Source organism: Geotrypetes seraphini, chromosome 9 (genome assembly GCF_902459505.1).
Source record: "Geotrypetes seraphini chromosome 9, aGeoSer1.1, whole genome shotgun sequence".
NCBI lineage: Eukaryota > Metazoa > Chordata > Amphibia > Gymnophiona > Dermophiidae > Geotrypetes > Geotrypetes seraphini.
This window is the reverse complement of record NC_047092.1, coordinates 94,471,631-94,498,621: the sequence shown is the minus strand read 5'-3', so window position 1 is coordinate 94,498,621 and position 26,991 is coordinate 94,471,631. Positions and strand designations below refer to the sequence as shown.

Here is a 26,991-nt window from a genome sequence, read left to right as displayed (position 1 = left end):
CTCTCCACATACTGATACATATCATCTTTTAGTCTCACAATTCCATTTTTTTATTGTCTACCTTTCACTGATAAATCTGAAAAAAATGTTTTCTCCCTTTTTTTTACATTTTTAGCCATATGCTCTTCCGTTTGCACTTTCACCAGATGTATCTCTCTTGGCTTCTTTTAGTTTCATTCCTCTTCTTGGGTATTTTTATATTTCATGAATTTCAGTTCTTTTGCCTTTATTTTTTCCGCGACAAGTTTAGAGATCCATTTCAATTTCCTTTTTCTCTTGTTTTTATTAATTTTCCTCACATAAAGGTCAGTAGCCATTTTTCTTGCTCCTTTTAGCATAGACCACTGTTTCCACTTCCCTTATTTCTTCCTATCCTAATAGCTTTCTTCGGTATGCTCCAGTAGTATAATGGGTACACCTCATGTCAAAATGATTGACAGCTGTCAAAGATATGGATCGGCCAATCAGTGTTCACTTCTGGATTAAGCCACACCCACTCTCTGCCCACACTACACCCACTCTCCACCCGCTTTTGCCCAAACCCCGCCTACACCACACCCACTTTTGTCTTAACCACACCCGGGCCCCTCCCACACCACACCCCCTCCAACCCATGCTCCGCCGCCTCCCATAGGAATTAATGGTGGTGACCCCACCCATGCCTCGCCTCCATGCCCCGCCCCATGCCACATCACCAGAAATGTACTTTCTGATGATGTCACCGGAAATGGGGGAGTGTATGACCCCGGAAATACGCTTTCTGATGACATCAGCGGAAATGGGAGTGCCTGCCCTACCGGAAGTGCATATTCTGATGACGTAGGCGGAAACAGGGTAAATGAAGCACCGGAAATGCGCTTTTCTGATGAGACGGAAATGCATTTTCTGATGATGTTAGCGAAAACAGATTTTTTTTTTTTTTTAATTTATTTATACTTTTACATTGTTAAAACAACAATTTAACTAGAAATAAACAATTGAAGCAGGAAACAAATATAGACAAATTATAAAATTAATTCCACATAAGTAACCAATTCACAGTCCACAATATTGGGAGAGAGGATCCATCACCTCCAAGGGAAGTTGGTTTTCAGGAATAGTTCAAAATTAAATCACATTACCGAGTACAATTGGATTCTTAACTAACTGCCTGGTTGAAAGACTCCATGGAGGCCTCTGAAGGTCTTCCAGCTGCTTTCCCTCGAGAAAAAAGTTCAACTGATCAGATTCGTAAAATATATATCTAATACCCTGATAGGTAATGCAGCATTTACAAGGAAAACGTAACTGAAAAGTTGCTCCCAAACTCAAAGTTAACTGACGATAAGCCAGGAATTTCTTCTGTCTGGCTTGCGTGTATTTTGAAGCATCAGGGAACATTGAAATTTTGAATCCATGAAATTCCACGTTACCAGTCCTATAGAATAGACGAAGAATTGCCTCCTTATCCTGGAGAAAAACAAAGGTTACCAATAAAGTGGTTCTAACTAGTATTTCTTCTTGTTGAGATGTTTCCAACATCCCAGTAAGATCCAACTCTCCTGGTATTGTTCCTTTGCCTTCATCCTCTTTAGGAATATTCAAGTAATACAACTTTTGTAGTGGTAGCATATTATTTTCAGGAAATTTCAATATAGATTTTAAAAAGGAATAAAATAAATTTCTTGGTGTTTGAAATTTGGAGACAGGAAAATTTAAGAGTCTAAGATTTAAATTTAAGAGTCTAAGATTTAAATTCTACAAATTTTCCATTTTCCTAAGCAGGAGACACTTTTCCTTCAATTGTAAATTAGTGGAAACCTTCACTTCTGCCATTGATTTTTCTAAATTGTCCATTCTGACGGACTGTTTTTGGAATTTCTCTTCAAAGGTTTTAAATTTAATGTTAGTATTTTGAACTAAGGAAACAAATTGGGAGCATACCTTATGTAGAGATTCCAAACCACTCCATAACGCAGTGGTCTCAAACTCGCAGCCCGGGGGCCACATGCGGCCCACCAGGTACTATTTTGAGGCCCTCGGTATGTTACCATTGTTCTGGAACGTTGCCCGCCTCACTGCTGTAACCTCACACAAGCACTTTCCTGCATCTTTCTGCATGTTACACTGCTTTCAGCTATGTATAGCTGAAATTATCAGAAGCAATTAAGGAAAGATTTATAAACTATAAGCATGCAAAGTTGTCATTTCTTTAATAAGACATTAACTATTTTTTCTGCGGCCCTCCAAGTACCTACAACTCCAAAATGTGGCCCTGCAAAGAGTTTGAGTTTGAGACCGCTGCCATAACGCTTCCATGTCGATAACCTCAGGTCTTGTTAAAGGAGCAGGTATAGTTATTCCAGGAACTACCCCAATGGGTTCCACTTCCTCCTTCTCTGATTCAGTACAGGCTTCTGTTCCTCCGACCTCCGAAGTCGACTGTAAAGAAGTCGGCAAGCTGTAAACCATTTCCGGGGTCAGAGGTGAGATCTGCAGTGCCGACGGGGACATTAGCTCCGGCGCTTCCTGCACTGCTGATGGCATCCCCGACATCCTCCTGGAGCGCGGAGGAACTCCAGGCCCCAATAGGCTAAGCGAAACTTCGCCCACCTCGGACCGTGGATATGCCCGCTACAACTGTTACGGCGTAGAAAGTAATTGCCGCTTGTCGTGTCGACAAGGTTGCAGAGGAGGCTGGAAGAATGCCCCTCTGTTTGCCCCTGCGCTTAGGCATGACCAGTGGAAAAGGTATTTAGTAAATTTATGAAATCGCTAAACGATGCAGGAGCCTCTTGCAGATGCAACTTACTAGGTTGCCATATTGGATCCCCCCCTGGCAGCAGAAACAGATTTAGTCAAACCCCTGGAAATGATGTGGCCAGAAATAAAGTGTCTTTATTTTAACAGCCTTTTAGTTAAAAGGCAGGTTTTAAGATCTCATGTTAAAGCAATGAACAAGCTGATCACAAAAGAAAAAAGACATTTACAAATTTTTTCCTGGTTTTTTTAAAACAGACCCTAGGTTTTAAGAGCAGTGCAGAAACAGCTTAGAACTGTAAAGCTGCATTTTTTTCTTTCCTGTTTTTTTTAACAGACAGTACAAAAACCTTAGTTAATGGCTGTGGGGATGGGCAACATCCATATTGTCATGGTGACGGCTGATAAGCTGATTCATCCTTCTTGCAGCCTCCTGATAAAACCAAGGGGAGAGGGGGGAGGTATGTTTAAACCTGTCTGAACATGTCCTGGCTCCTGGTGTTGCATTGTGAAAAAGTTCTGAAAAAAAACCAGCCCACTGTCACCTAACAGCTCTGTTAAAAGGCAAAGTTTTAAGACTTTTTATTTAGAGCTAGTTTAACAGAGTTGACTGGGACAGGGTAGAGATGAAGGCATCTTTATTGAAGCATATTTATTATGATCCAAATGTGGCAGGTAGCTATGGAGGCATTAACCATCTACTTCAAGAGGCTAAAAAGTGCGATATTACAGTCCAGAGAAAAGACGTTGTGGACTGGATCACCGGTCAAAACACATACAATTTACACAGACCAGCTAGAATCCATTTTAAAAGAAATAAAACAATGGTGTCAGAATTTGACAGCCAATGGCAAAGTGACTTAATCGACATGTCAGCCTTTGCTCGTTATAACAACAGTTACAAATACATCTTAACGGTAATAGATATCCTGTTAAAATATGCATGGGCCCTGAGTTTTAAAAACAAAAATTTAGGGCGTACACCTGAAAAACTTCAAACAGACAAGGGTAAAGAATCTAATATAATAAAACGCTAGGCTGCGCATGCGCGTGCGCCGGTTTTCCGTGAGCTGTAGCAACCCGCAGATAGGAGTGCGAATGCGCTGCTTAGGGTTCCGTTTTTCCATCTGGCCTGCTCCCTGCTGTATTGTATTTTCTAGTTGAAAGACGCAGCGGTGGCTCCTCTCACGATCCCTGCCTGCGTCGGACTTCCGACGCAGGTGGGGATCATGAGAAGAGCCACCGCCGCGTCTTTCAACTAAAAAAAAAAATATGGCAAGGCGAGCAGGAAGCAGACAAGACCAGACCGAAGCTCCCAATTGAACTGCCAATTGGCCTGCTCCCTTGCCAGTTATTTTTTCAGTTTAAAGGTGCCGCCGCGGCTCCTGTCACCAGCCGCACCTGCTTCAGAAAACACTTCTAATGCAGGCGGGGATCGTTAGAGGAGCCGCCGTGGCACCTTTAAACTGAAAAATAACTCCGGCAAGGGAGTCGGCAAGATCACGGCAGCCGCTCCCCCCCTCCCGCCCTCTCGGGCTACTCTCCGGGAGCAGGCGAGTGAAGCCCGGTACTTCCGGGTAGCTAAGGGGCGGAGCGCGGTGCGTGCCCAGGGTCCAGGTGGAGAAGCCGGTGCTGGAGCCGCTCGCGCACATTAATGCAGGTTAAAGCGCCCCGGGAAAGGCCTGAAAGCGACAGGGAGCAGCCACCCCAACACAAAGATGCCAGCAGAAATGGAACAGGGCTGGATTTTCAAGGTCTGCTTGACTTGAAGCATTTATTTCTCGATAACAATGTTCTCAGCTTTTTTGAAGTTCACAAATGTAACTATTGCAGACTGCTTGGTGGGGGGGAAGGAAGGGAGGCCTACTGCTGGACAGGGGGAACTGGAAAATGTGCTGATGGACAGGGGGGAGGTAAAACAAAGGGAGACAAAGGGAGAAGGGCTGCTGCTGGATAAGGGGAGCAGTGAAAGGGTGGTGGTGGACACAGGGGAGATAAAAGGAAGGGAGAATGGACAGGGGGAGCATGCAAGGGTTGGTGGTGGACAGCCAAAAGAAAGACAAAAAGAAAGAAAGACAGAAATATAGAAAGCGGCTAAGGAGACAGAGAGAGAAATAAATAAAGACAGACACACATATATATTCTAGCACCCGTTAATGTAACGGCCTATTCAGTGAGGGTCTGGGCAGGGAGAGCGACAGAAAGAAAAAAAGATAGAAATAAAGAAATAAAGCGGGAGGGAGAAAGAATGATAGAAGGAGAGAGACAGAAAGAAAAAAGATAAACGGGGCAGGGAGAGAGATAGAAAGAAAGGAAGAAAGAGACAGGGGGGCAGGAGAAAGACAGACAGACATCTATTCTAGCACCCGTTAATGTAACGGGCTTAAACACTAGTTTTTAAATAAGTCTCTGAAGAATTTATTAAAAACAAAAAGGCGTTTGCCATTTTGTGACCCATAATGATGTTAAAGCAGCTGTAGTGGAAAGATTTAACAGGACTTTAAAAACCAAAATGTGGCACTATTTTACAGCTCATAATACCTTTACTTATCAAGGACATGCTACAGGCTATAGTGCACAGCTATAATTATAGTTTTCACAGAACGATACAGGCGAGGCCTGTAGATGTGTCACTCTCAAACTCTGCAGATTTGGAAAACAGTCTACGGCTGTAACATCAAACGCGACCCCACCAAGGATCTCTTAAAGAAAGGAAACCATGTAAGGCTGTCAAAAGTTAAAGGAAAATTTGAGAAAGGTTACGAGCAAACGTGGACGGATGAGATATTTTTAATAAAAGATGTTTTAAACAGGGGTCAGAGAACAACATAGAAGATACAGGATTACGATTGCGAAGCTATACAAGGTTCTTTTTATCCTGAAGAATTACTAAAAGTCAAGCTGCTACAGGACAGAATATACCGTATTGAAAAGGTTCTAAAGGTAAAAGGAATTGGTAAGAACAAAATTTGTCTTGTGAAATGGAAGGGGTGGCCTGATAAATTTAACAGTTGGGTGAAGGCCTCGGAGATTCAAGACATCTGATTTTGTCTTTTGAAGCAACACAGAGAGAAAAAAAAAAAAGAATGATGGTGGCTTTTATATCACATTGCCTAGCAATGCTTCGGCAGCTATGTTTCCCCATAATACCAGCTCTAATTTTACCATGCAAATAGCTAGGCCTTTGGACTTACAGGGGCCGTGGGAAGCGGGGCAGATGGAAATACAGTACCGAACGCCAATCAATAAAATTAATTTTTTGTTTATAATTCAAAAGTCCATGAAGACAATCAACAACTGTTGAAATTTTTTTACTTATCCTTTATTGTCGCATAATTTGCTTGCCCCAACAATTGTATGCCCGACGGGACCCTTTTCTCCCAAACAGGCTTTTTCAAGGGTTCTAACAGGGAGCACTTATTTTAGCATCCTCACATGTATGGGGCAGGAGCAGCGATACACCGAGACGCTATAACAATGTGCCATTGTTGGAACCCTTGAAAAAGCCTGTTTGGGCGAAACGGGTCCTGTCGGGCATACAATTGTTGGGGCAAGCAAATTATGCAACAATAAAGGATAAGTAAAAAAATTTCAACAGTTGTTGATTGTCTTCATGTACTTTTGAATTATAAAAAAGAAATCAATTTTATTGATTGGTGATTTAACCCTGAATGGTGAGGATGTTCTAGACTGTGGAGTTTTCCAGACAGCCTCACCTTCTGTCTTCTACATTTTGCAACTTTAGTGGAAATACAGTACCTCTATACTTGGGAAAATATTAAGGAAGACCTAAAGTACGTTGTCACCTCTGGAGAAGGAAATGTACACCAATTTACAATCCAGAGAGGATATTATGCGACCATGGGGAGGTTATTGGAAACCATGAATCAAGACATTAGACGCGTCTACGAGTCTGAGAGACCGCTGAGAATCATATATGACCTCAATACGCGAAGAATTCATGTAAAATCAGAGGATAAGTCTGTTATTTCTGCAGGGGGTGATTTGGCAACCATTTTGGGGGTAAAGGCTAACGTTAATACCTGATATTCAGTGTGTTCCATCTGTTTTGCCCCCTGCTTCTTCTGGATGATCTATGAAGATTTATTGAAGCTAAGTCTGCAGTTATTATTACCTTTTGGGAGTTGGCTGGGGGGGTTCTCAGAGTGGTTTCTTTGACTGATTTCACCTGTGTTTCACTAGTTTTTCATTGTGGTGTGTTTCACATTTTTGATTTAAAGCACACATGAGGTACCCGATGATGGTGTGCAGGCGGGGGCATGGTTGCCTCTGCCTTGTTGTGTGAAGCGCCGGAGAATTTCTCCTTTCGCTGACCCCTCACACTGAGGATACCCAAATTCACTAATATTTATTATATTACTCTAAATTTGTGTTGTATTCACAGAGGTTTTTTGTCCTTGAGTAACCACTCTCACAACCTTTTGGACTAGTTCTGCCTTTTTGATGGTCTCTTGTTAAGTTTCTGTGGCAGTGTACTTGGAGTTTTATAGTGTTTTAACATTAATACACGGCATTCTCATTTCCCAGCAAATATCGAGGCTGGCTTTAATACCCTCTACGTGTACACAGATATTGTAGAGCACCAATTAGGAGGCGACTATTTTGTACAACTGTTACCCTGTGTTCCAGCTCTAGGGTCAGCGGATAAGTTTATCACCCTTACGTACGATAAACTGCACTATGTCCCTGTGAACAAGCAGCACATCGACACCATCACCTTTGAAATAAAGACGAATCAGAGCAGGAACGTCTCATTTCGTTATGGGAAGTTGATCCTTAAGCTTCACCTGCGACCCAGGAAGACTGTTGTTTTTTAAAATGTTGGTGTCTAAAGATTACAGAGACCCCAAAGCATTCAAAAATTATTACACAACACAAGATGGTTATGGACTTTCAGGATATCATGGGGCCCCTGTCATGTACGGTGCCCGTTTAGGTGGCGTATTTCGTAGTCTCTTTAGGAAAGCAATACCACTTTGGAGAAGGGGTTTTGAAATTATTAAACCACATGTGAAAGGAGCCACAAAAAACATAGCTAAAGATGTCATGGGCTATGTCGCAACAACCATTCTAAATAAAATAAACCATTCTGCAGAGCAGGCGGGGTCAGGACTGGCGATGGTTAGACGAACTGTTAAAAGAAAGAGGACCCATCCTCAAGAGATTTTGTAAGGACCTCCAAAACCTTTTAAAAGAAAGAAACTCCAAGGTGACAAATCACAGAAGCTATCCGGCGGATCCAAGAAGAGAAGGGCCCGTTCTAGGAAACATGATATATTCTAAAAAACCATAGCTTTTGTACACCACAGCTCTGAAGAATGCGTTAAGTCAGAACTAGATCTGTTTGAGCTATCCCCAACCCAAACCAGTATCGAAAAAAGCATTTATGAAGAAATACCACCATTATCAGCTTTATTAGAAACAGCACCTTTGGATTTCTACATAGCGGGGCACGGTGAAGACTACATTGATTTAAACAACACTCCTCCATCTGACCTGTAAAATTGTGAAAGAAGACGGTTCAGACATTGACGCAGCCGCCAAAATAGCCCTGATAAACTACCCAATTGCATCTATTTTTAGCCAATTGGATGTTACCCTGGGAGACCAACTGATTAGTTGCTACCCCTACAGAGCCCTCATAGAGCTGATCCTCAATTACGGTGAAGGAGTCCTCAAATCACAGTTCTCAAGCGGCCTGTTTTATAAGGATACAGCCAAACATCACGACATAAGAGATATAGGAGCACGTAATGTGGGTTTTACCGAAAGGACTCGCATTACAGGTTCTAGCCACAAGGTGGAGCTGTTGGGGCATTTACATAGCGATCTATTTTTTCAAGAAAAGCTACTCATCAATGGCGTAGATCTTAAAATAAAACTGTCTCGTAACAAAAACTCTCTGTTTAATGAGCGGTGATGCTGACCAAAATTATAAACTCCTTATCCTAAAGGCAACCTTCTTTGTAAAGAGAGTTAAAGTGGCCCCTGGAGTGTGCTTGGGACATGCTGAAGCTCTACTGAAAGCTAATGCCAAGTATTTGATAGGACGTGTGGGGTTGAAGGTGTTTAGCATACCGGCCGGCGCACGTGTGACTAATCAGGAAAATCTCTTTTTGGGGCAGTTGCCAAAGCTCATCGTGTTGAGCTTTGTGGATAACGACACTTTCAGTGGTAATTATGCTAAAAACCCTTTGAATTTTAAACATTACGATATTAATTTTGCGGCTTTTTATGTGGATGGTGAACAAGTACCCTGAAAACCTCTACAACCTGACTTTGAAAATGGAAAATGTGTGAGAGAATATATGCAACTTATTCTAGCGACCGGTAAACATCTGAAAGACAATGCTCTCCTGGTGATCGTCAGGAGTTTTACAAAGGTTATATGCTGCTAGCCTTTGACCTATCACCGGACCAGGAGTGCGCTGACCACTACTCACTGATGAAAACCGGTAACCTGTGGGCTGAAATATGTTTTGACAGAGCTTTACCTCACACTGTGAACATGATTGTGTATGGGGTTTTCGACAACGTGATAGAAGTTAATCATAGAAGTAATGTTCTTTTGGTTCATAGTCAGTGGTGGGCAAGACACCAGCGTGCCGACAATCCAGCGCTGACAATTCAGCACAAGACAGAAGCGTACCGCCGAAATCCGCCAAAAAACTTATTTTTTAAGAGCTCCGACGGGGTGTGTGGGGGGGACCCCCCCCACTTTAAAGCATAGTGTTCGCACTGCCGTTGGGGGTGTGTGGGGGGTGCAACCCCCCACATTATAGAAAAAACAACGGTTTCCGATTTTTTTTATGCTGTCGTACCAATGTCCAGATCATTTATAAAAATGTTGAAGAGCACAGTTCCAAGCACAGCCCTGCGACACCCCACTGGTGACAGACACTCTTCCAGTCCGAGTATTGTCCATTTACCCCATTCTCTGTTTCCTATGCTCAAGCCAGTTTTTAATCCATGTGAGTATTTCACCCTCGATTCCATGGCTTGCAATTTTCCGAAGTAGTCGTTCATGTGGAACCTTGTCAAACGCCTTCTGAAAATCCAAATATACATTGTTAACTGGGTCGCCCTTGTCTATCTGCCTGTTTACTCCATCAAAGAAGTGCAGCAAGTTCATCAAACACGATCTCCCTTTGCCGAAACTGTGCTGACTAGTCCTCATTAGCCCGTGTCCGTCAAGGTGATCAATGATGAGGTCCTTTATCAGTGACTGTACCATCTTCCCCGGTACTGTGGTTAGACTCACCAGTCTGTAGTTTCCCGGATCTCCCCTTGAATCTTTCTTGAAGATCGGCGTAACATTCGCCACCTTCCAGTCTTTCCCGGTTTGAGGGACAGATTGGCTATTAGTTGAAGCAGTTCAGCTATGGTCCCTTTCAGTTCCATGATAACTCAAGGAATGGATGCCATCTGGTCCCGGGGATTTATCACTCTTAAGCCTATCAATCTGCCTACACACCTCCTCTAGAGTGACCGTCAATCCTATCAGCTTGCTGTCTTCGTTTCCAGCATATAGCCTGATGGGTTCCGTTATGCTGTGTATATCCTCTTCGGTAAATACAGATGTAAAAAATGTGTTCAATTTGTTGGCGATTGCTTTGTCCTCCTTTAGCGCTCCCTTTATTCCATGGTCATCCAACGGTCCCACCACTTCCTTCGCTGGTCGTTTCCTCTTAATATATTGAAAGAACGGCTTGAAGTTCTTCGCCTCCTTGGCTATTTTTTCCTCTTAGTCTCTTTTGCCCCTTTTACCGCCTTATGGCACCTGCGTTGATGTTGTTTGTGCCTGTTCCAATTTTCGTCTGTCCTTTACCTTTTCCATTCCTTAAACAAAGTTTTCCTGTCTCTGATCGCTTCCTTCACCTCTACAGTGAGCTATGCCGGTTCTTTGTTCTTTTTCCTCTTGGACCCCTTGTTGATATGCGGTATATATAGATTTTGCTCCTTGGTGACTGTCTCCTTAAAAAGGCACCAAGCTTGCTCTAGCATTTTTACAGTGCTTATCCTCTTCTTAATCGTCTTCCTTACCATGAGTCTTATCCCTTCATAATTCCCTTTCCAGAAGTTCAGTGCCGTGGCTGTTGTTTTGGACCGGTGTTTCTCCGCTGCATTCAGATCGAAGCGGATCATGTTGTTATCGCTGTTTCCCAGTGTCGCTTCTATTTCTACATCTTGTGCCAGTCCTCGCAAGCCATTTAGAATTAAGTCTATAATTGCATTTCCTCTAGTAGTTTCCTTAACAAGTTGTTTCAGGAAGCAATCACCTACAGCATCCAAGAACATGGTCTCCCTAACGCAGCCGGAGGTGCCTAGGTTCCAGTCTTTTCCCAGATAATTGAAGTCACCCATGATAACTGCGTTGCCTCCCTTGCAGTTGCGTTTAATCTTGTCCATTATTTCTCTGTCCATTTCTTCGGACTGCCCTGGAAGTTGGTAATAGATGCCGATCTTCGTTTCCAGGCTATTTGTTCCCAGAGTTTTGACCCATAGAGACTCTAACTTGTCCGCCAGTTGTGGCATGTTCTCTCCAGTAGATTCAATTCTCTCTTTGACATATATGGCAATGCCCCCACCTTTTCGAGCCACTCTGTCTCTGCGGTATAGTTTGTATCCTCGTAGAACAGTTTCCCAGATATTTTCCTCAGTTTACCATGTTTCCGTGATGCATGTTTCTGTGATGCCAACATTATCTTTTTGTGCCATAGCTTCTAATTCACCCATCTTATTCCTAAGGCTCCTTGCGTTCATGTACATACAGTTGAGTTTGCGGCCTGTTCCTTTCTTGCATTTCCTTCCCTCTTTTGTCCTTTTTGATCTGTCTTGCCTGTGATCCGTTGAGTCTTTCCCTCTATCTTCTTGCACGGTATCCTCTGGATATACTGGTTCCCGAACCATCGACTCTCTTGGTCGACTGTCGGCTTTCCCCTTCTTTCTCGTTTAAAAACTTCTCAACTTCTCTCTTGATGTTGCTTGCAAGTAACCTCGTTCCATTTCTTTTTTTTTAATATTTAAGTATTTATTGAAAAGAAACTTTTATGGTTAACAATGCACAGAAGCAATACAATATACTCAGCAATATATATATACATCAAAGAATATCATGTACAAACAGCAGGTTGATAACGTGAAATGAAAAACAAACTAAAATCATGTCGAATAAACAAATGCCCACATCCCCCATGTCCCAGCTTAATACAAGTTCCCCAATAATCCACAATCCCCATCCCTCCCCCCCCCCCCATTCTTCCGGCAGACGACAAGGCATGGGTCCCTAGAAGGTCCCTTACAGAGCATCCAGTATTTCTTCCAACTTCCTCCAGGTATGAAAATAGACGATATAGTTATGTCGTCTCTTTGCTATGGCTACCTCCATCTTTCCCATAGAAAGCAAACGAGACACCCATACAGCTCGAGAGGGAGCTTCCACATTTTTCCAGTGGTTGGCAATTAGACATTTCGCAGCCGCTAAACCCCATCTAAGAAATTTAGTCTGCCAAGAACAATCCCTGGAATTATATAAACCCAAGAGACAACTCCTAGAAGAAAGAGCAACACATTCCCCCAGACATTCAGACAATGTATCAGTCACCACCTTCCAGAAGGGCTGTATAAGTTTGCAATCCCACCAGATATGCATAAAAGATCCCCCCTGCAGTCCACATCTCCAACATAGGTCAGGCACTCCAGGGTAGATTCTATGCAGACGTTCTGGTGTATAGTACCATCGCGTCAGCACCTTGTATGCATTTTCCTGAACCAAGGCACAGGTCGAAGCCTTATATGCCTCCCGACAAATCATTTCCCAATCTTTTTCAGACATCTGAATGCCCAGATCTCTCTCCCATGCCAGTCTAAAAGGATAAGTAGCGGGTACATAACCCCTCTTGAATTGATAGATCACCGACAGGGGCTTAGGAGCTTTCTGCAGCAACAACCAGAGATTTTCCAAAGGTTCCCTATCAATCTTTAGCCCAGAACCCCAACCCTGTGCTATGATAAAATGCCGAATTTGTAAATAAGCAAAACAGTCCCCATCTGGTAAATCATAGTGTTGTTGAAGTATAGGAAATGGGATTGGTCCATCTTTTCCAATGAAATCACGAAACACTGTTATCTCTGCCTGCTGGAAATAAAGGTTCGTGTTGTATCCCCGCCAGTGTTGAAACCAAAACCCCGTCACCCATCTGTTTACGCGTTTGACTCCATAATCGTGCCAAATGTTGCAAAAAGGGATTAGACATGCTCTGGACCCACAGGCGGTGCGCCTCCGATGCCCACATCTTGAATTTCAAAGGTACTATATCACTACAAGTCTGTTCTATTTGTACCCCACTTTTATATTCCCCAACTTCCCATTCTAGCACCAGTTTCAACTGCGCCGCTTGATAATACCACGCCAAATTAGGCAGCCCCCTGCCCCCCTCCTCCCTAGGGGCCCACAACAAAGATTTGGATAATCTAGGCGATCTACGATGCCAAATAAAGCTGCGAATGTCCCTGTCCAGTCTCCTCAAATCTCCTAAAGGAACTGGGATAGGCAAAGTCTGAAAAAGGAACAACAGCCTGGGAAGTACATTCATTTTTATGATCGCAATCCTGCCCCACCAAGATAACCACAGCCCATGCCAACGTTGCAGGTCAGCTCTGATATGCCTATAGAGAGGCATGTAATTCTTGTCATAAATTCTCTGGAGGTCTGAAGGAATATAAATTCCCAGGTATCTAATCCCCTGCTCCGCCCATCTGAAGGGAAAAATATCCCGCAACCTATCCATCTCCTGCCTTGTTAGCGTCAGGTTCAAAATCTCCGTCTTTGTTAGATTTATTTTAAACCCAGAAACCTTCCCATATGTGTCAAATATCTGTAGTATATGAGGTATAGAATGCTCAGGTTGTCCCACGTATAGGAGGATATCATCTGCAAACATCGCTATTCGATGTTCTATCTCCCCGCTAACTACCCCTACCAATGATGCATGCTGTCTAATAGCTATCGCAAGCGGTTCTAGGGACACCGCAAACAATAAGGGAGAAAGGGGGCATCCCTGCCGAGTTCCCCTGTATATGTGGAAGAAATCAGTGTAAGATTGATTAATCCGTATGCATGCCCTCGGTTCCACATATAGAGCCCGAACCCACTCTCCAAACCTTCCCCCCAGACCCATCCTATCCATTACTTCCCATAGAAATCCCCAAAGAGCCCGATCAAATGCTTTCTCAGCATCAATCGATATCAAAACTGCCTTATCTCGGCTCTCACCCACTTTCCATAGCAAATTCAGAGTTCTTCTGATGTTATCACTCACCTGTCTCCTCTGTATAAACCCCGCTTGATCTTGATGGATCAAGGTAGGTAATACCTTTCCCAATCGCTTAGCTAAAACCTTAGCCAATATTTTGGCATCTATATTCAGCAAAGATATGGGTCGATAAGAACCACAGAATAAAGGATCCCTTCCCGGTTTAGGCAAAATCACCACTCCTGCTTCCCCCATCGTAGGCGGGAGCCTACCTCCCCCAGATATTCCATTAGCTACTCTAACTAGAAGGGGTCTCAAGTGCTCCGAAAATTGTTTATAGAATCGGCTAGTGTACCCATCCAATCCTGGCGATTTACCATTCTTCAACTCACCAATCACCCCTAGAATCTCTGACAGCTGTACCGGCTCTCTTAAGTATTCCTGATCCGATTCTGTTAACACCGGTATCTGCAGCGAATCCAAAAATCTAGTCTGCGCTCCCTCCACCATGGGCCCCGGGCGCCCGTATAGTTCCGAGTAAAAACATTTGAACTCCTGTTGAATAGTGGAATCCCTGACGTGTATTTCCCCCCCTACTTCCCTTGTGATTCTTGTAATAGTATTCCGAGCTTGTTTAATCTGTATATATCTCGCGACTTGTGCACTAGCTTTATTACTATGTTCATAGATATTAATGCGGAAGCGCTCTCGCTTACGTTCCATTTCTTCCACTTGAAGTTGATATAATTCATCCCTTACTCTTTGTAATTGTATCAATGATCGGGCGAACCTCGTTCCATTTCTGCTGAGGTGGAGTCCGTCCTTTCTTTATAGCTTGCTCTTCCCCCAGAACGTCGTCCAGTTGCGCACGAAATGGAATCCTTCCTCACACCAGCGCCGCATCTACATGTTGACTGCTTGCAGCTCCATCTGCCTCTTCTCATCAGCCCTTGGTATCGGCAGGATCTCCGAAAATGCCATCCTCTGCGTTCTGGTCTTCAGCTTCCTTCCTAGCATCCGGAACTGGTCCTTCGGTACTTCCCTGTTGTAGCTCCTGTTGTTCATTCCCAAATGGATCACCACCACCGTATCTTCTTCTTCCACACTGTCGATGATCCTGTCAATGCGGCTCACTATGTCTTCTACCTTGGCTCCCGGTAGGCAGGTCACCAGCCGATCCAGTCTTCCTCCCACTTATGTGGCTGTCGACTTGTCTGATGATGGAGTCTGCTACAACAATTGCCGTCCTCTCTTTCTTCTCTTGATTCTCCAGCCGCAGGTCTATGTCCCTGGTGTATGTCCGTTTCTTCAGCCACATGTCCGTATCCTTCGATCTTGCTGCTGTGTCACCCATTTCTTCGTGGTGGTTGTCCGTCAGGTGGTCCACACTTTCTGTAGGTGTATTTCGGCAGTTCCACTGTTGCTGGTGATTTTCTATGGCCTCCCTTTATGCCTCCTCTATGAACTTCTTCAGATGTCGGACTTCTTCCTCGATGGTGTCCTCCGTCTTGTTCTCTGATTCTTGTGTCTTGATGTTCTCTGTATCTCCGTCTCCCTCCTCCACTGCTTGAAGTGCCTCCAATTCCAGTATTCTGCCCTCCAAGAGTCTGACTTGTTTCTTCAGGCTCTCCAGTTCTCCGCATCGAGCGCATACGTAAGACCGCATCCTGGAGGGGAACTAGTCATACATATGGCAGAAGGTGCAGAAAACTGAGTAGCTCATCTTGCTTCTGTTTGCTGCTTCCATTGCTGCCTGCTTTCCGGTGTGCTGTGGATGTCTTCTGTGTCTGCTGTGGCTGTCTTCCGCGCCTGCTGTGTCCCTCTGTGTCTGCCTGGCTGTGTGTCCTCCACACCGGCTGTGTGTCCTCCGCGCCTGCTGTGTGTCCTCAGCGCCTGCTGTCCTCTGTGTTTGCCTGGTTGTGTGCCCTCTGTGCCTGCTGTGGTCTCCTTCTCTCCTTTAGCTGTGTGTGTTCTCTGTACCTACTGCGTCTGCCTGCTGCGTCCTCTGTGTCTGCCTGGTGGTTTGTCCTCTGCGCCTGCTGTGGTCTCCTGCTCTCCTTTAGCAGTGTGTGGTTGTGTGTCCTCTGTACCTGCTGTGTCTGCCTGGTTGTGTGTCCTCTGTACCTGCAGTCTGCCTTGTTGTGTGCCCTCTGCGCCTGCTGTGGTCTCCTGCTCTCCTTTAGTGGTATGTGATTGTGTGTCCTCTGTACCTGCTGTGTCTGCCTGGTTGTGTGTCCTCTGTACCTGCAATCTGCCTGGTTGTGTGCCCTCTGCGCCTGCTGTAGACTCTTTCTGCTCTCCTTTAGCGGTGGCTCTTCCCTTCTCAAGGCCCTTCGCAAAGGCACTCTCACTAAGGCAAGCGCCTTTAATGCTCGCCTTTGCCGCGCGCCGAATGGCTGTGCGCCGTTGGCCCCTCCCCTTTTAAGGTGGAGCTTTAGTGGTCGACGTCGAGGGATAGGCAGAGCTAACTCTTGCCGATTTCCTTCTCGGTCTCCTGCTTCTTATTCACCTGCCCTTTGGCTTCTCTCTCCCTCTCTGCTACTTCTTCTCCTACTCTGATCAACTATGGCCCCTCCCCTTTTAAGGGGGAGCTTCAGTGGTTGACGTCGGGAGGTGGGCGGAGCTAACTCTCGTCGTTGATCTCCTTCTTCTTATTCACCCGCTCTTTGGCTTCTCTCTCCCTCTCTCTGCTGCTTTTTCTCCTGCTCCGTAGCCCTTTTGCTTCTTCATTTGTGAATGTGTACACAGCAGGGAGTATATAAATGAAAATAATAGACTGCCTGGCAAACAACCCTGTCACAAAATCTTTTAGCTCAAAAGGTGAAATATCATTATAAGAGCCTCCAGACACTGCAACTATGACAGCCTCAACATCCAGAAAGTTTCATTTTCCATCCCATCTGTGCAGGAAATTCTAAATAGATAGCTGAAGCTGCGACTGTTTTTAAGAATTTTTATCAGAAATTGTGTATGCATAAATAGCTGTATTTAAAAGTAACCTTAATATACCCCGCCCCCTTTTTACAAAGCCACATTAGGCTTTTTTTATCACAAGCCACGGCAGTATTAGCTCCGATGCTCATAGGAATTCTATGAGTGTTGGATCTAATACTGCCACGGCTGGCGATAAAAAAGCCTAACACGGCTTTGTAAAAGGGAGGGATAGCTAGTTATATATTGCTTCTTTGAAAATGTTGTTCTTAATTTGTGTAATAGGGCTGCACATCAATTAAAATTTTTAATCACATAAATTTTCACCCTCTCATTTCTACCTATACTGTAAAGTGCAAACTAGCATATTTCAGTTAATAAACTGAAAATAAAATAATTTTTCTTACCCATAGATTTTATTTTTAAAATCATGTTGTCCCCTATCTCTGGCTCTTCTCCTCTGTCTGTGCTCTGAACTCTGTTTTAGGGCATGCTCAACTCACTACTTTTTTTTTTTCTTTCCTCTTCTCTTCTTCACTTGTCCTATATATATCTTTCACATTTAACTTTCTTTCCATTTCTTCTTCCTCTTCATTTTTGTCTGGTTTCCATCTCTTCCCTTCCTCTTCAGCCATCCTCTAGTCTCCTCTCCTCTCCTCACCCTTCCCTCAATGGGCACCTTCTTTTCTGTCCCTCTCCCCTCCATGGGCACCATCTATTTTCTTTTCCCTTCTTGTGCTCTCTCCTCTAAGAGCACTATCTGTTCCCTTCCTTGCCATGGGCACATCTCCTTCATCTCCCTTCCAAGTTTATTTAAAAATTTGATACAACGCTTATAAATTTCTAAGCGATTTCCATAATAATAAAATCAAGGGTAAACAAAAAAACATTTAACAACTGACACCAACATTGCTTACTTGAGGCTCAAGAGGGGTGGGATAGAACTACAAAATTATTATAGAAAAGAAGACTACAAAAGGGCTAACAACAGTAGGACATGGGGTTAAAAACAGCTGATTGAAGTCTGAGATGCAAATTTCAATCTAGTGCAGCGTAAGGATTAGATGACAAGTGGATCAGTTTTCGAAGGCATCTCTGAAAAGAAAACTCTTCAGGGAGCCCTTGAATCTTTCTAAAGTAGATTCTTCTTTAATATAGTCTGATAAAAATTTCCATGTTTGTGGGGCTGTGACCATGAAAATGTCTGCACATTTTGTACATGTATTAATTTTTAAATATAGTATTGATAAGAGATGCTAGATCTTAATATCCTAGGGGGAGCGTATAGAGTGAGAAATTTGTCGATAAATACAGGTTGTTTTGTTTGATGAATTTTAAAGGTTAAGAGAGCCAACTTAAATGTTATTCTATGGGGCACTGGGAGCCAGTGGGCATTTTTTTAGGAGAGGCGTAACATGGTCATATTTCCTTGAGTTTGTAATGATTTTAACCGCCGTATTTTGTATAATTTGAAGTCGTCTAGTTTCTTTTTGTGAGATACCTTTGTAAAGGGAGTTACAGTAATCAATTTTAGAGATTATAAGAGAGTGTATTAAGATGTTAAGCGACTCTGGTTCTAGTACCTTTGCCAGTGATCTTATCATTCGTAATTTAAAGAAGCAATTTTTGACTACTATACTTATCGGATCATGATAGGAGAGTTTCGGATCTAACACTATTCCTAAGATTCTAATGGAAGTTACAACTTTTAATGGATGATTATTCAATTGTATCAGTGCGGAAAGAGGTAAGCCATCCTTCCATGGGAATATCACTTTTAACTTTTCGAGATATTGAGGGCTAACATATTTTCACTCAGCCAACTGTGGATTTTTTTTCGAGTTTGGTGTTTATGCTGCTTATGTCATTAGGATTGTTGGTATGCAGAGGGTGCAAGAGTTGTATATCATCAGCATAAGCATACATCATGAATCCAAGTGATTGACTGACTGAGTGTTAACAATGGAGCTAAAAAGATGTTAAATAGGAGCAGTAATAGTATCGACCTTACGGTATTCCAAAGGTGTTTGAGAAAGAATTAGATACTTAATTTTTAAAAGTTACTTTGGCCGAGTGGTCTGTAAGATAAAATTGAAACCAGGTTAAAGCTAATCCAGTGATTTCTATTGAAGCGAGTCTTTTGAGAAGAAGAGTATGATCGATGGTGTTGAATGCTGAGGACAGATCTAATGAAATAAGTTAAACTGACTTATGGTGCTCAAGATAGTACAGGATCGTGGTTGTTAGTCCAATCATTCTGTGTTATGTGGAATGGTTTGTGCTAAAACCAGTTTGATTGGGATAAAGCACATGTGTTTTCTCTACGAAATCTGTTATATGATTGAAAACCACTTTTTCAGTGAGCTTTTCAAGAAAAAGAAGGTTGATAATTGGATTCATCATCTATGGATGCAGAAGGGTCCTTTATTATTGGTCTAATAGAAAATTCTTTCCAGCGTGTTTAGGCATTGTTCCGGTAGATAGACTTCTTGCGACTATTTTGAGAATAATTGGTCCTATGACGAAATAAGCATTTAATAATTGCCAGTGGGATCTGGTCAAGTCTAGAGCCTTTGGGGTTTATATTTTGCATAGCAAATCCCCATTACAAGTGAACAACTTGTACCAGCAACGTAGAGCTTAGGAAAAGCCTAGAAATCTTCTGGTTATGTATGCCAATTCTGTGCAGGCCTCTTAAGAAACAACACTTTTAAAGGGTGATGAGAAGGAACATGTGGCTTTATAGGATGATCAGTGGAAATCTGTAGTTAACTGTCATATTCCATCAGATAAGATGGATTAATATGAACAACTAGGATAATAACAATGAATATGCAGAAAATATATTTTTATACTTAGATAATTTCTGCAGGTTTGAGAACTAGAAATGGAGATAGCTTACAGTGTCATGAGTGATTTATATGTTTTACATAAGAACATAAGAATAGTCATACTGGGTCAGACCAATGGTCCATCTAGTCCAGTATTCTGTTTCCACAGGGGCCAATCCAGATCACAGTGGCATAATAAGGAGGGAGGTGGAGAGGGTGGTCCACCCTGGGCGCTATGTTAGTAGGGGTGCTGGCACCCCTCCTCATCTCCATCCCCCGCCTCCCCTCGCTATGTTCGCATCCCCCTTCCTTTTCCCCGTACTTCTAGTTGTTTACCGTCACGAGCAACAACTTCAACGTGCTCCTTGTGACCGCATCATCTCTCCTACTAACATCATTTCTGGCTGACGCACATAGGAAGTGATGTCAGAGGGAGAGCTGATGGGGTTGCAAGGAGCACGTTGAAGTTCTTGTTGCTCGCGGCAGTGAACAACCAGAGGAACAAGGGAAGGGGGCACGAGTACGACAGAGGGAATCGGGAAAGGAGTAGGAGGCGAGGGGGGGAGGGGCACCAACGCCCCAGGAGCCTCTTACCCTGGCTATGCCACTACCAGGCAGCAAGTGCCTGGCAAAACCCCAAACAGTAGCAACATTCCATGCTACTGATCCCAGGGCAAGATAATTTTCCCCATATTTGTCTCGATGGCAAACTAAAGTTAAAAACTTAAGTTAAATGCTATCTTGTGACTCGTCTTTACAAACCTACACAACTTCTGATGGGGATGAATTAATAACCACCTCTCGTGTACTTTGCTTCTTTCAGGCCTATGGAGGAGCCTATGATGTCATGAGTTCTAAGCATTTACGTGGAGATGTTAACTACGCATGGCCCACAGCTGAGGTTGCTGTCATGGGTGCTAAGGTATGTTTAATTTTTTTTATTGATGATACAACAAACACAAAAATTTTACAACAATACAGGCAGACTAAACAGGAGAACAGACCCATGGTTTAGAGCAACATCTCCCAATAGGGTATATCAATTTTGGAGATGTCATAATTTTAAAAAGCACTAATGAAAAAATAGTACCTTTCCATGTGGAAAATCAACAATTCTGTTGTAAAGGCATAGGATTTTGTACTGAAGCTGTTGTCCTTCTTTAGTCATGAACCTTGCAGATGGGTGTCACTCATATCTTTTAGCTCCTCCCCTTTATGAATGAATAATAGCTCCCTCTTCATTTTTTTCTTTTGCAATCAAACGGAGAAGGTGTATTCTGATTTGCTCTGCTTTCTTTTTATTATTTTTGAGTCTTTTTCCGTCAGGTTTTTTTTCCTGTGTGGCTTCAGTGCCCTCTGGGTATCAGGGAACTGGTTGTGAATTATCTCAAGTTTCATAAAGTTTTGATTTTGATCGCTAAATCTTAATGCGATTTACAAGTACTAGTAAAATTGGGGTAAAAAAAGAAAAAACATATTACTCAAACAAGACAATTTACACACCTGTGTACCAGACAAACACAAAAGGGAGAAATAAAAAAAGGATTAAGTACAATTTGTAAATCAAATCAAAAAGGGCAAGGTAATGAAACAAAAGGATGGGGGAAAGATTAGTCGCTCAATTTTCGCTTATAGACCTTGCTATTACTTTAACTAGTATCCTGGGGATATAAAAATAAGCAGAACTCAGTTAAAAGCATCCTTAAAAAGCCAGCTTTTCAGGAGACTTTTAAACTTACCAAGTAATTTTTCTTCCCTTATATTAGTTGGGAGCGAATTCCAGATTTGGGGGGCCGTGACGGAAAAGATCGTGTTTCTCCTCCCATTGCATTAATTTTTGGGGTTTGGATTTCTTGGTCAGAGTCAGTCTGACCAGCAGCCAGATGAATTGTGGACAGAGATCAAAGGGATCATCACTGAAACTGGTTAACTGCAACCACCCTCCAGATTGCTAAAAAGAGGACAAAGGCAAAGTCTAAGGGCAGGTTGAATGAGGCAAGGCAATTCAATGCTGATTTCCAAAGAGCAGCCAGGAAAGACAAGAGCAAACTTCCTGAATGCTCAATGTATGACTCTTGAAGAAGCCTAAAAGAAGGGCCACACCAGAGGATTATTTGCCATAGTGAAACAAGTGAAAAAGCCTTTCTCAGCGAGCCAATCAACCATCAAAGACTGAGAATGAAATTAGCAGCCAGCAGGACATCAAGCAGAGATGAAAAGAATACACAGAGGAATTATATATCAGCACCAGCACTGACTACCCTGAAGAGCTTGGGGGTCAAGAAGAAGCAGAACCAGAACCAGACCTATTGGAAAGTGAAGTATATTTGATGCTGAGGCAGCTACCAAATAGAAAAGCACCTGGCATTGATGGAATCCCTTCAGAACTGCTCCCCACATGCCACCAAGGTGTTTCTGAAGATCATCCAAAGGCACTTGGACAACGTCTTTGCTTGAGAACTTCCTGATGCCCTAGATGAATTCCATAAGGGTAGAGGGACCCATGATCAAATGGCAAACTTGAGGTGGATCATAGAAAAGGCGAATGAGTACCAAAAGTTCTACTGGTACTTCATTGATTATACCAAGGCTTTTGACTGTGTTGAGCATGACAAGCATTGGGAAGCACCGAGTGAAGTAGGAGTGCCAGCACACCCAATCAGGTTAATCAGATTGCTCTACTACAATCAAGAAGCTACAGTGCGAACCAGATACGGAGATACAGAATGGTTCAAGATCAAAAAGGGTACAAGACAAGGATGCATCCTCTCTTGTTTTCTTTTCAAACTCTATGTAGAAGTAATCATGAGGAAGCTGGACTTAGATGATTGGAGTGTTGGGGTGAAAATAGGCAGAAGAACCATCAGCACGGGTTCAGCTGAGGGAGATCTTGCCTCGCAGATTTGCTTGACTTCTTTGAAGGTGTGAATAAACATGTGGATAAAGGTGAGCCAGTTGATATAGTGTATCTAGATTTTTAGAAAGCTTTTGATAAAGTTCTTCATGAGAGGCTCCTGAGAAAATTAATGTGTCATGGGATAGGTGGCAAAGTTCAGTTGTAGATTAGGAGTTGGTTATCAGATAGAAAACAGAGGGTAGGGTTAAATGGTCATTAGTCTCAATGGAGGAGAGTAAACAGTGGCGTGCCGCAGGGGGTCTGTACTAGGACCGGTACTATTTAACTTATTTATAAATGATCTGGAAATTGGAACGACGAGTGAGGTGATTAAATTTGCAGATGACACTAAACTGTTCAAAGTTGTTAAAACATATGCAGATTGTGAAAAATTGCAGGCGAACCTTAGGAAATTGGAAGATTGGGCGTCCAAATGGCAGATGAAATTTAATGTGGACAAATGCAAAGTGATGCACATTGGAAAGAATAACCTGAATCACAGTTACCAGATGCTAGGGTCCACCTTGGGGATTAGCGCCCAAGAAAAGGATCTGGGTATCATTGTAGACGATGAAACCTTCTGCTCAATCTGTTGCGGTGGCCAAAAAAGCAAACAGGATGCTAGGAATTATAAAAAAAAAAAAGGATGGCTAATAAGACTAAGAATGTTATAATGCCCCTGTATCGCTCCATGGTGCGACCTCATCTGGAGTATTGCGATCAATTCTGGTCTCCTTATCTCAAGAAAGATAATAGTGGAGCTAGAAAAGGTTCAAAGAAGAGCAACCAAGATGGTAAAGGGGATGGAACTCCTCTCATATGAGGAAAGACTAAAACGGTTAGGGGTCTTCAGCTTGGAAAAGAGACAGCTGAGGGAAGATATGATTGAAGTCTACAAAATCCTGAGTGAAGTAGAACAGGTACAAGTGGATCAGTTTTTCACTCCATCAAAAATGACAATGAGTAGGGGGACACTTGATGAAGTTACAGGGAAATACTTTTAAAACCAATAGGAGGAAATTTTTTTCACTCAGAGAATAGTCAAGCTCTGGAACGCGTTGGCAGAGGATGTGGTAAGAGCGGATAGCGTACCTGGTTTTAAGGAAGGTTTGGACAAGTTCCTGGAGGAAAAGTCCATAGTCTGTTATTGGGAAAGACATGGGGGAAGCCACTGCTTACCCTGTATCGGTAGCATGGAATATTGCTACTCCTTGGGTTTTAGCCAGGTACTAGTGACCTGGATTGGCCATCGTGAGAAGTTATTCATCTCTCTCCAAGCGTTCATCGGTTCAGCACCACTTCTTGGTAAATGCTTTCCTCCACCTCAACATACACCTAAACGCTTTCCTCGATGTCCACCTCAATGCTCTCTATCCCCAAGACAGGACATCCAGGAATGTGACTCTGATTTGTTTCACCATTCCTCCTCCAATTATCTGGGGCTCTCTGCTATGGTCTATCATTGGACCCATCTGCTTCACCTCCTTGCAGGAGATCACTGCCAGAGAGCCTATCTTTCACTAATTTCATCAGAGAGATGGGGCAAGTTCTACCAGTTAAGATGGAGCCAGAAACTGAACCTAGAGCAGAACTTTTTGATGCATTAAATTATGAGCAAGTACCTAAGGACTGCTTAAAGCTTCCTTTTCATAATCTAATGAAGGATGACATGTTTAAAAATTGGGAGGACCCTCTTTTGGTTCCTGTTGCTCCTTGGAATCTGGACACATTAGACAAAGTCCATTTGTGCCCAGGTTTTGAAATACCCCAACTACTGCACCAGTCATTACTTATGGAGTCTGTCTTAAAATGGTCTAGCAGTTCAAGAAGCGCTCCTCCAAGCAGAGAAGAAAGAACCTTAAGGCAGATTTTGTAGGTGATTGTTCCAGAATACCATGTTAACTAATAGGATTCTTAGTTACAACTTCTACATGACCTTTTATATGAAATCCTTAGCTTAGAAGTTACCTCATTACGAGCAATACATACCTGATGACCAGTTAAACGCCTTCCAATACGTTAGGAATGACCTGCTGGACACTAGAAAGTATATGGCCCACTCAGTCTTTAATGCTTTTGATGCCACCTCGTGAACATCAGCATTGTCCATCACTATGAGGAGACAAGCATGACTCAGAGTTTCTGACCTAGATGCCAATGTCCAAGAGTGTTTGGCCAACATCCCATGCTTGGGAGATGAGCTTTTTGGAGAAAAGATAGAGGAAGTAATCCAGAAGATCACCAGACATGAGCGGTCCATGTCTACCTTTTCTGCTACAAAATCATCCAAGCCTCAACCAACTAAGTGCTTTTATAACCCAAAGCGCTCCACCTATTCTTACACATATATATACCAGCGCTCCTCCTCCTGTAAAACGTTCTATCAATCGCAGACTCAGCAAAAATCTCAGCAGTCTTTTTGACTTCTTGAGAGCTTAGCCAGCATAATACAGCACGCTTTCCTCAGTCTCTTCCTATTGGAGGCCATCTCACTTAATTTCATCAATGCTTGGTCCTCATAACAAAAGACCAACTGGTCCTAAAAATAGTAAGACAAGGTTATGCACTTTGACTCCAAATCATCCTACAAAAGAGTTTCTTTTCAATTCCAGTCAGACCTTACTACTTCATCAAGATCTCTCAAGCCCTCCTCCAGCTCAAAGCCATCAAGCAGGTTCCTCTACAGGAGAGGGGACAAAAGGTGCTACTCCAAGTATTTCCTCATACCAAAATAGACAGGAGGTTTCTGTCCAATCTTGTACCTATGTGCTCTCAATAAATACTTGGTGGAGAAGTTTTGCATGGTCTCTCTGGAGAAGAATGACTGACTGACTGGCTGACTGACTAACTGTAGATCTCAAAGAAGCATACACACACATTCCCATTCTCCCACTCCACAGGAAATGCCTTCAGTTTCAAGTGGGAACTCGCCACTTCCTGTACAAAGTGCTACCATTTGGTCTGGCCTCAGCACCCAGAGTATTCACAAAATGCTTAGTGGTAGTGGCTGCAACCCTCCGCTCATGCAGTTTTCATGTGTTCTCTTATCTAGATGATTGGTTAGTCAAGACCCCAACATCTCAACAAGCTCACCAAGTCATGAATGCAACAGTTCAATTGTTAGAACTTCTGGGATTTGCAGTCAATTATGAGAAATCTCATCTCCAACCCACTCAAATTCTAGAATTCATCAGAGCACTTCTGGACACAACTCAAACTTGAACCTTTCTACCACAACGGAGGCTTGACAATCTAATTTATATCTGCTGGAAGGTCTCCACTCTTCAAAATATCACATGTCTAATGTTACATCTTCTAGGTCACATATCATCTACAATTCATATAATTCCATTTGCCTTTCTACACTTCCGAGAGCCTCAGGGGACATACTCCGCTCAATGGTCCCAAGCCACTAATCCGTTATCCCAGCAACTGCAAGTAGCCTCAGTACTTCACCACTCCCTTCAGTGATAGCTATCACCACTCAATATAACCAGAGGCATCCTCTTCCATACCCCACCACATCAAAAAAAATTGACAAAGGATGTCTATGCAGGGTTGGGGAGCCCACCTCAATGGCCTCCTTACTCAAGGCAGCTGGAACTCTGAAGAGAAAACTCTCCACATTAATCTCCTTGAGCTTCAGGTGATCCACAATGCTCTACTCACATTCCAAGATCACCTCCTTCACCAGTACTCATTCGAATGGGCAATCAAGTCATTATGCACTATGTGAAGAAGTAAGGAGGTACAGGGTCTCACCCATTTTGCCAAGAAGGAATCAAAATTTGGTCCTGGGCAATTCCTCACAACATATTTCTGAAAGCTATTTATCTTGCAGGAAAAAAGACAAGCAGACAAGCTGAGCAGACTTCTGCAGCCTCATGAGTGGTTGCTCAGCTCAGCTGTCCTATGTCAAATATTCAACAATTGAGGGATCCCACAAATAGATCTTTTTGCTTACCCTCCACCCCAGCCCCCAGGGGTGGCTCAAGGCAATCTGTTGCCTGAAGCAAGGGATGAGTTGATACTTCCCCCCAACATCGAAAATGAGTGTGGAGAAAGGGCTGCCCCAACCACCATGCAAGACTGACCAGGGAAGCAGCTTCTTAGAGGGTAACACATCCTGCCAGACAAGCTCAAAGAACTATTTCTGTGTTTTTATCCTCATACTTTTTTTTTTTATTAGTGTAAATCATTTTTATTCAATAAATAAAATAATACAATGTACAATGTACAATATATAAATGAGTGAGTACAATCATGGTTAACATATAAATATAAATGCAAAAGTAAACAATTCATAGAGTAATGAAAT

At 43.0% G+C, this 26,991-nt stretch overlaps 1 protein-coding gene across 1 annotated transcript in view; it reads left to right on the top strand.

Moving 5' to 3' along the window:
* Nucleotides 1–26,991, top strand: part of PCCB (propionyl-CoA carboxylase subunit beta) — an 892,977-nt gene that overhangs the window by 751,713 nt on the left and 114,273 nt on the right. The window contains exon 13 of the mRNA XM_033959104.1: nt 20,601–20,699. Within this exon, the coding sequence (XP_033814995.1) occupies nt 20,601–20,699 (99 nt within the window). The remainder of the gene's footprint in view (nt 1–20,600; nt 20,700–26,991) is intronic.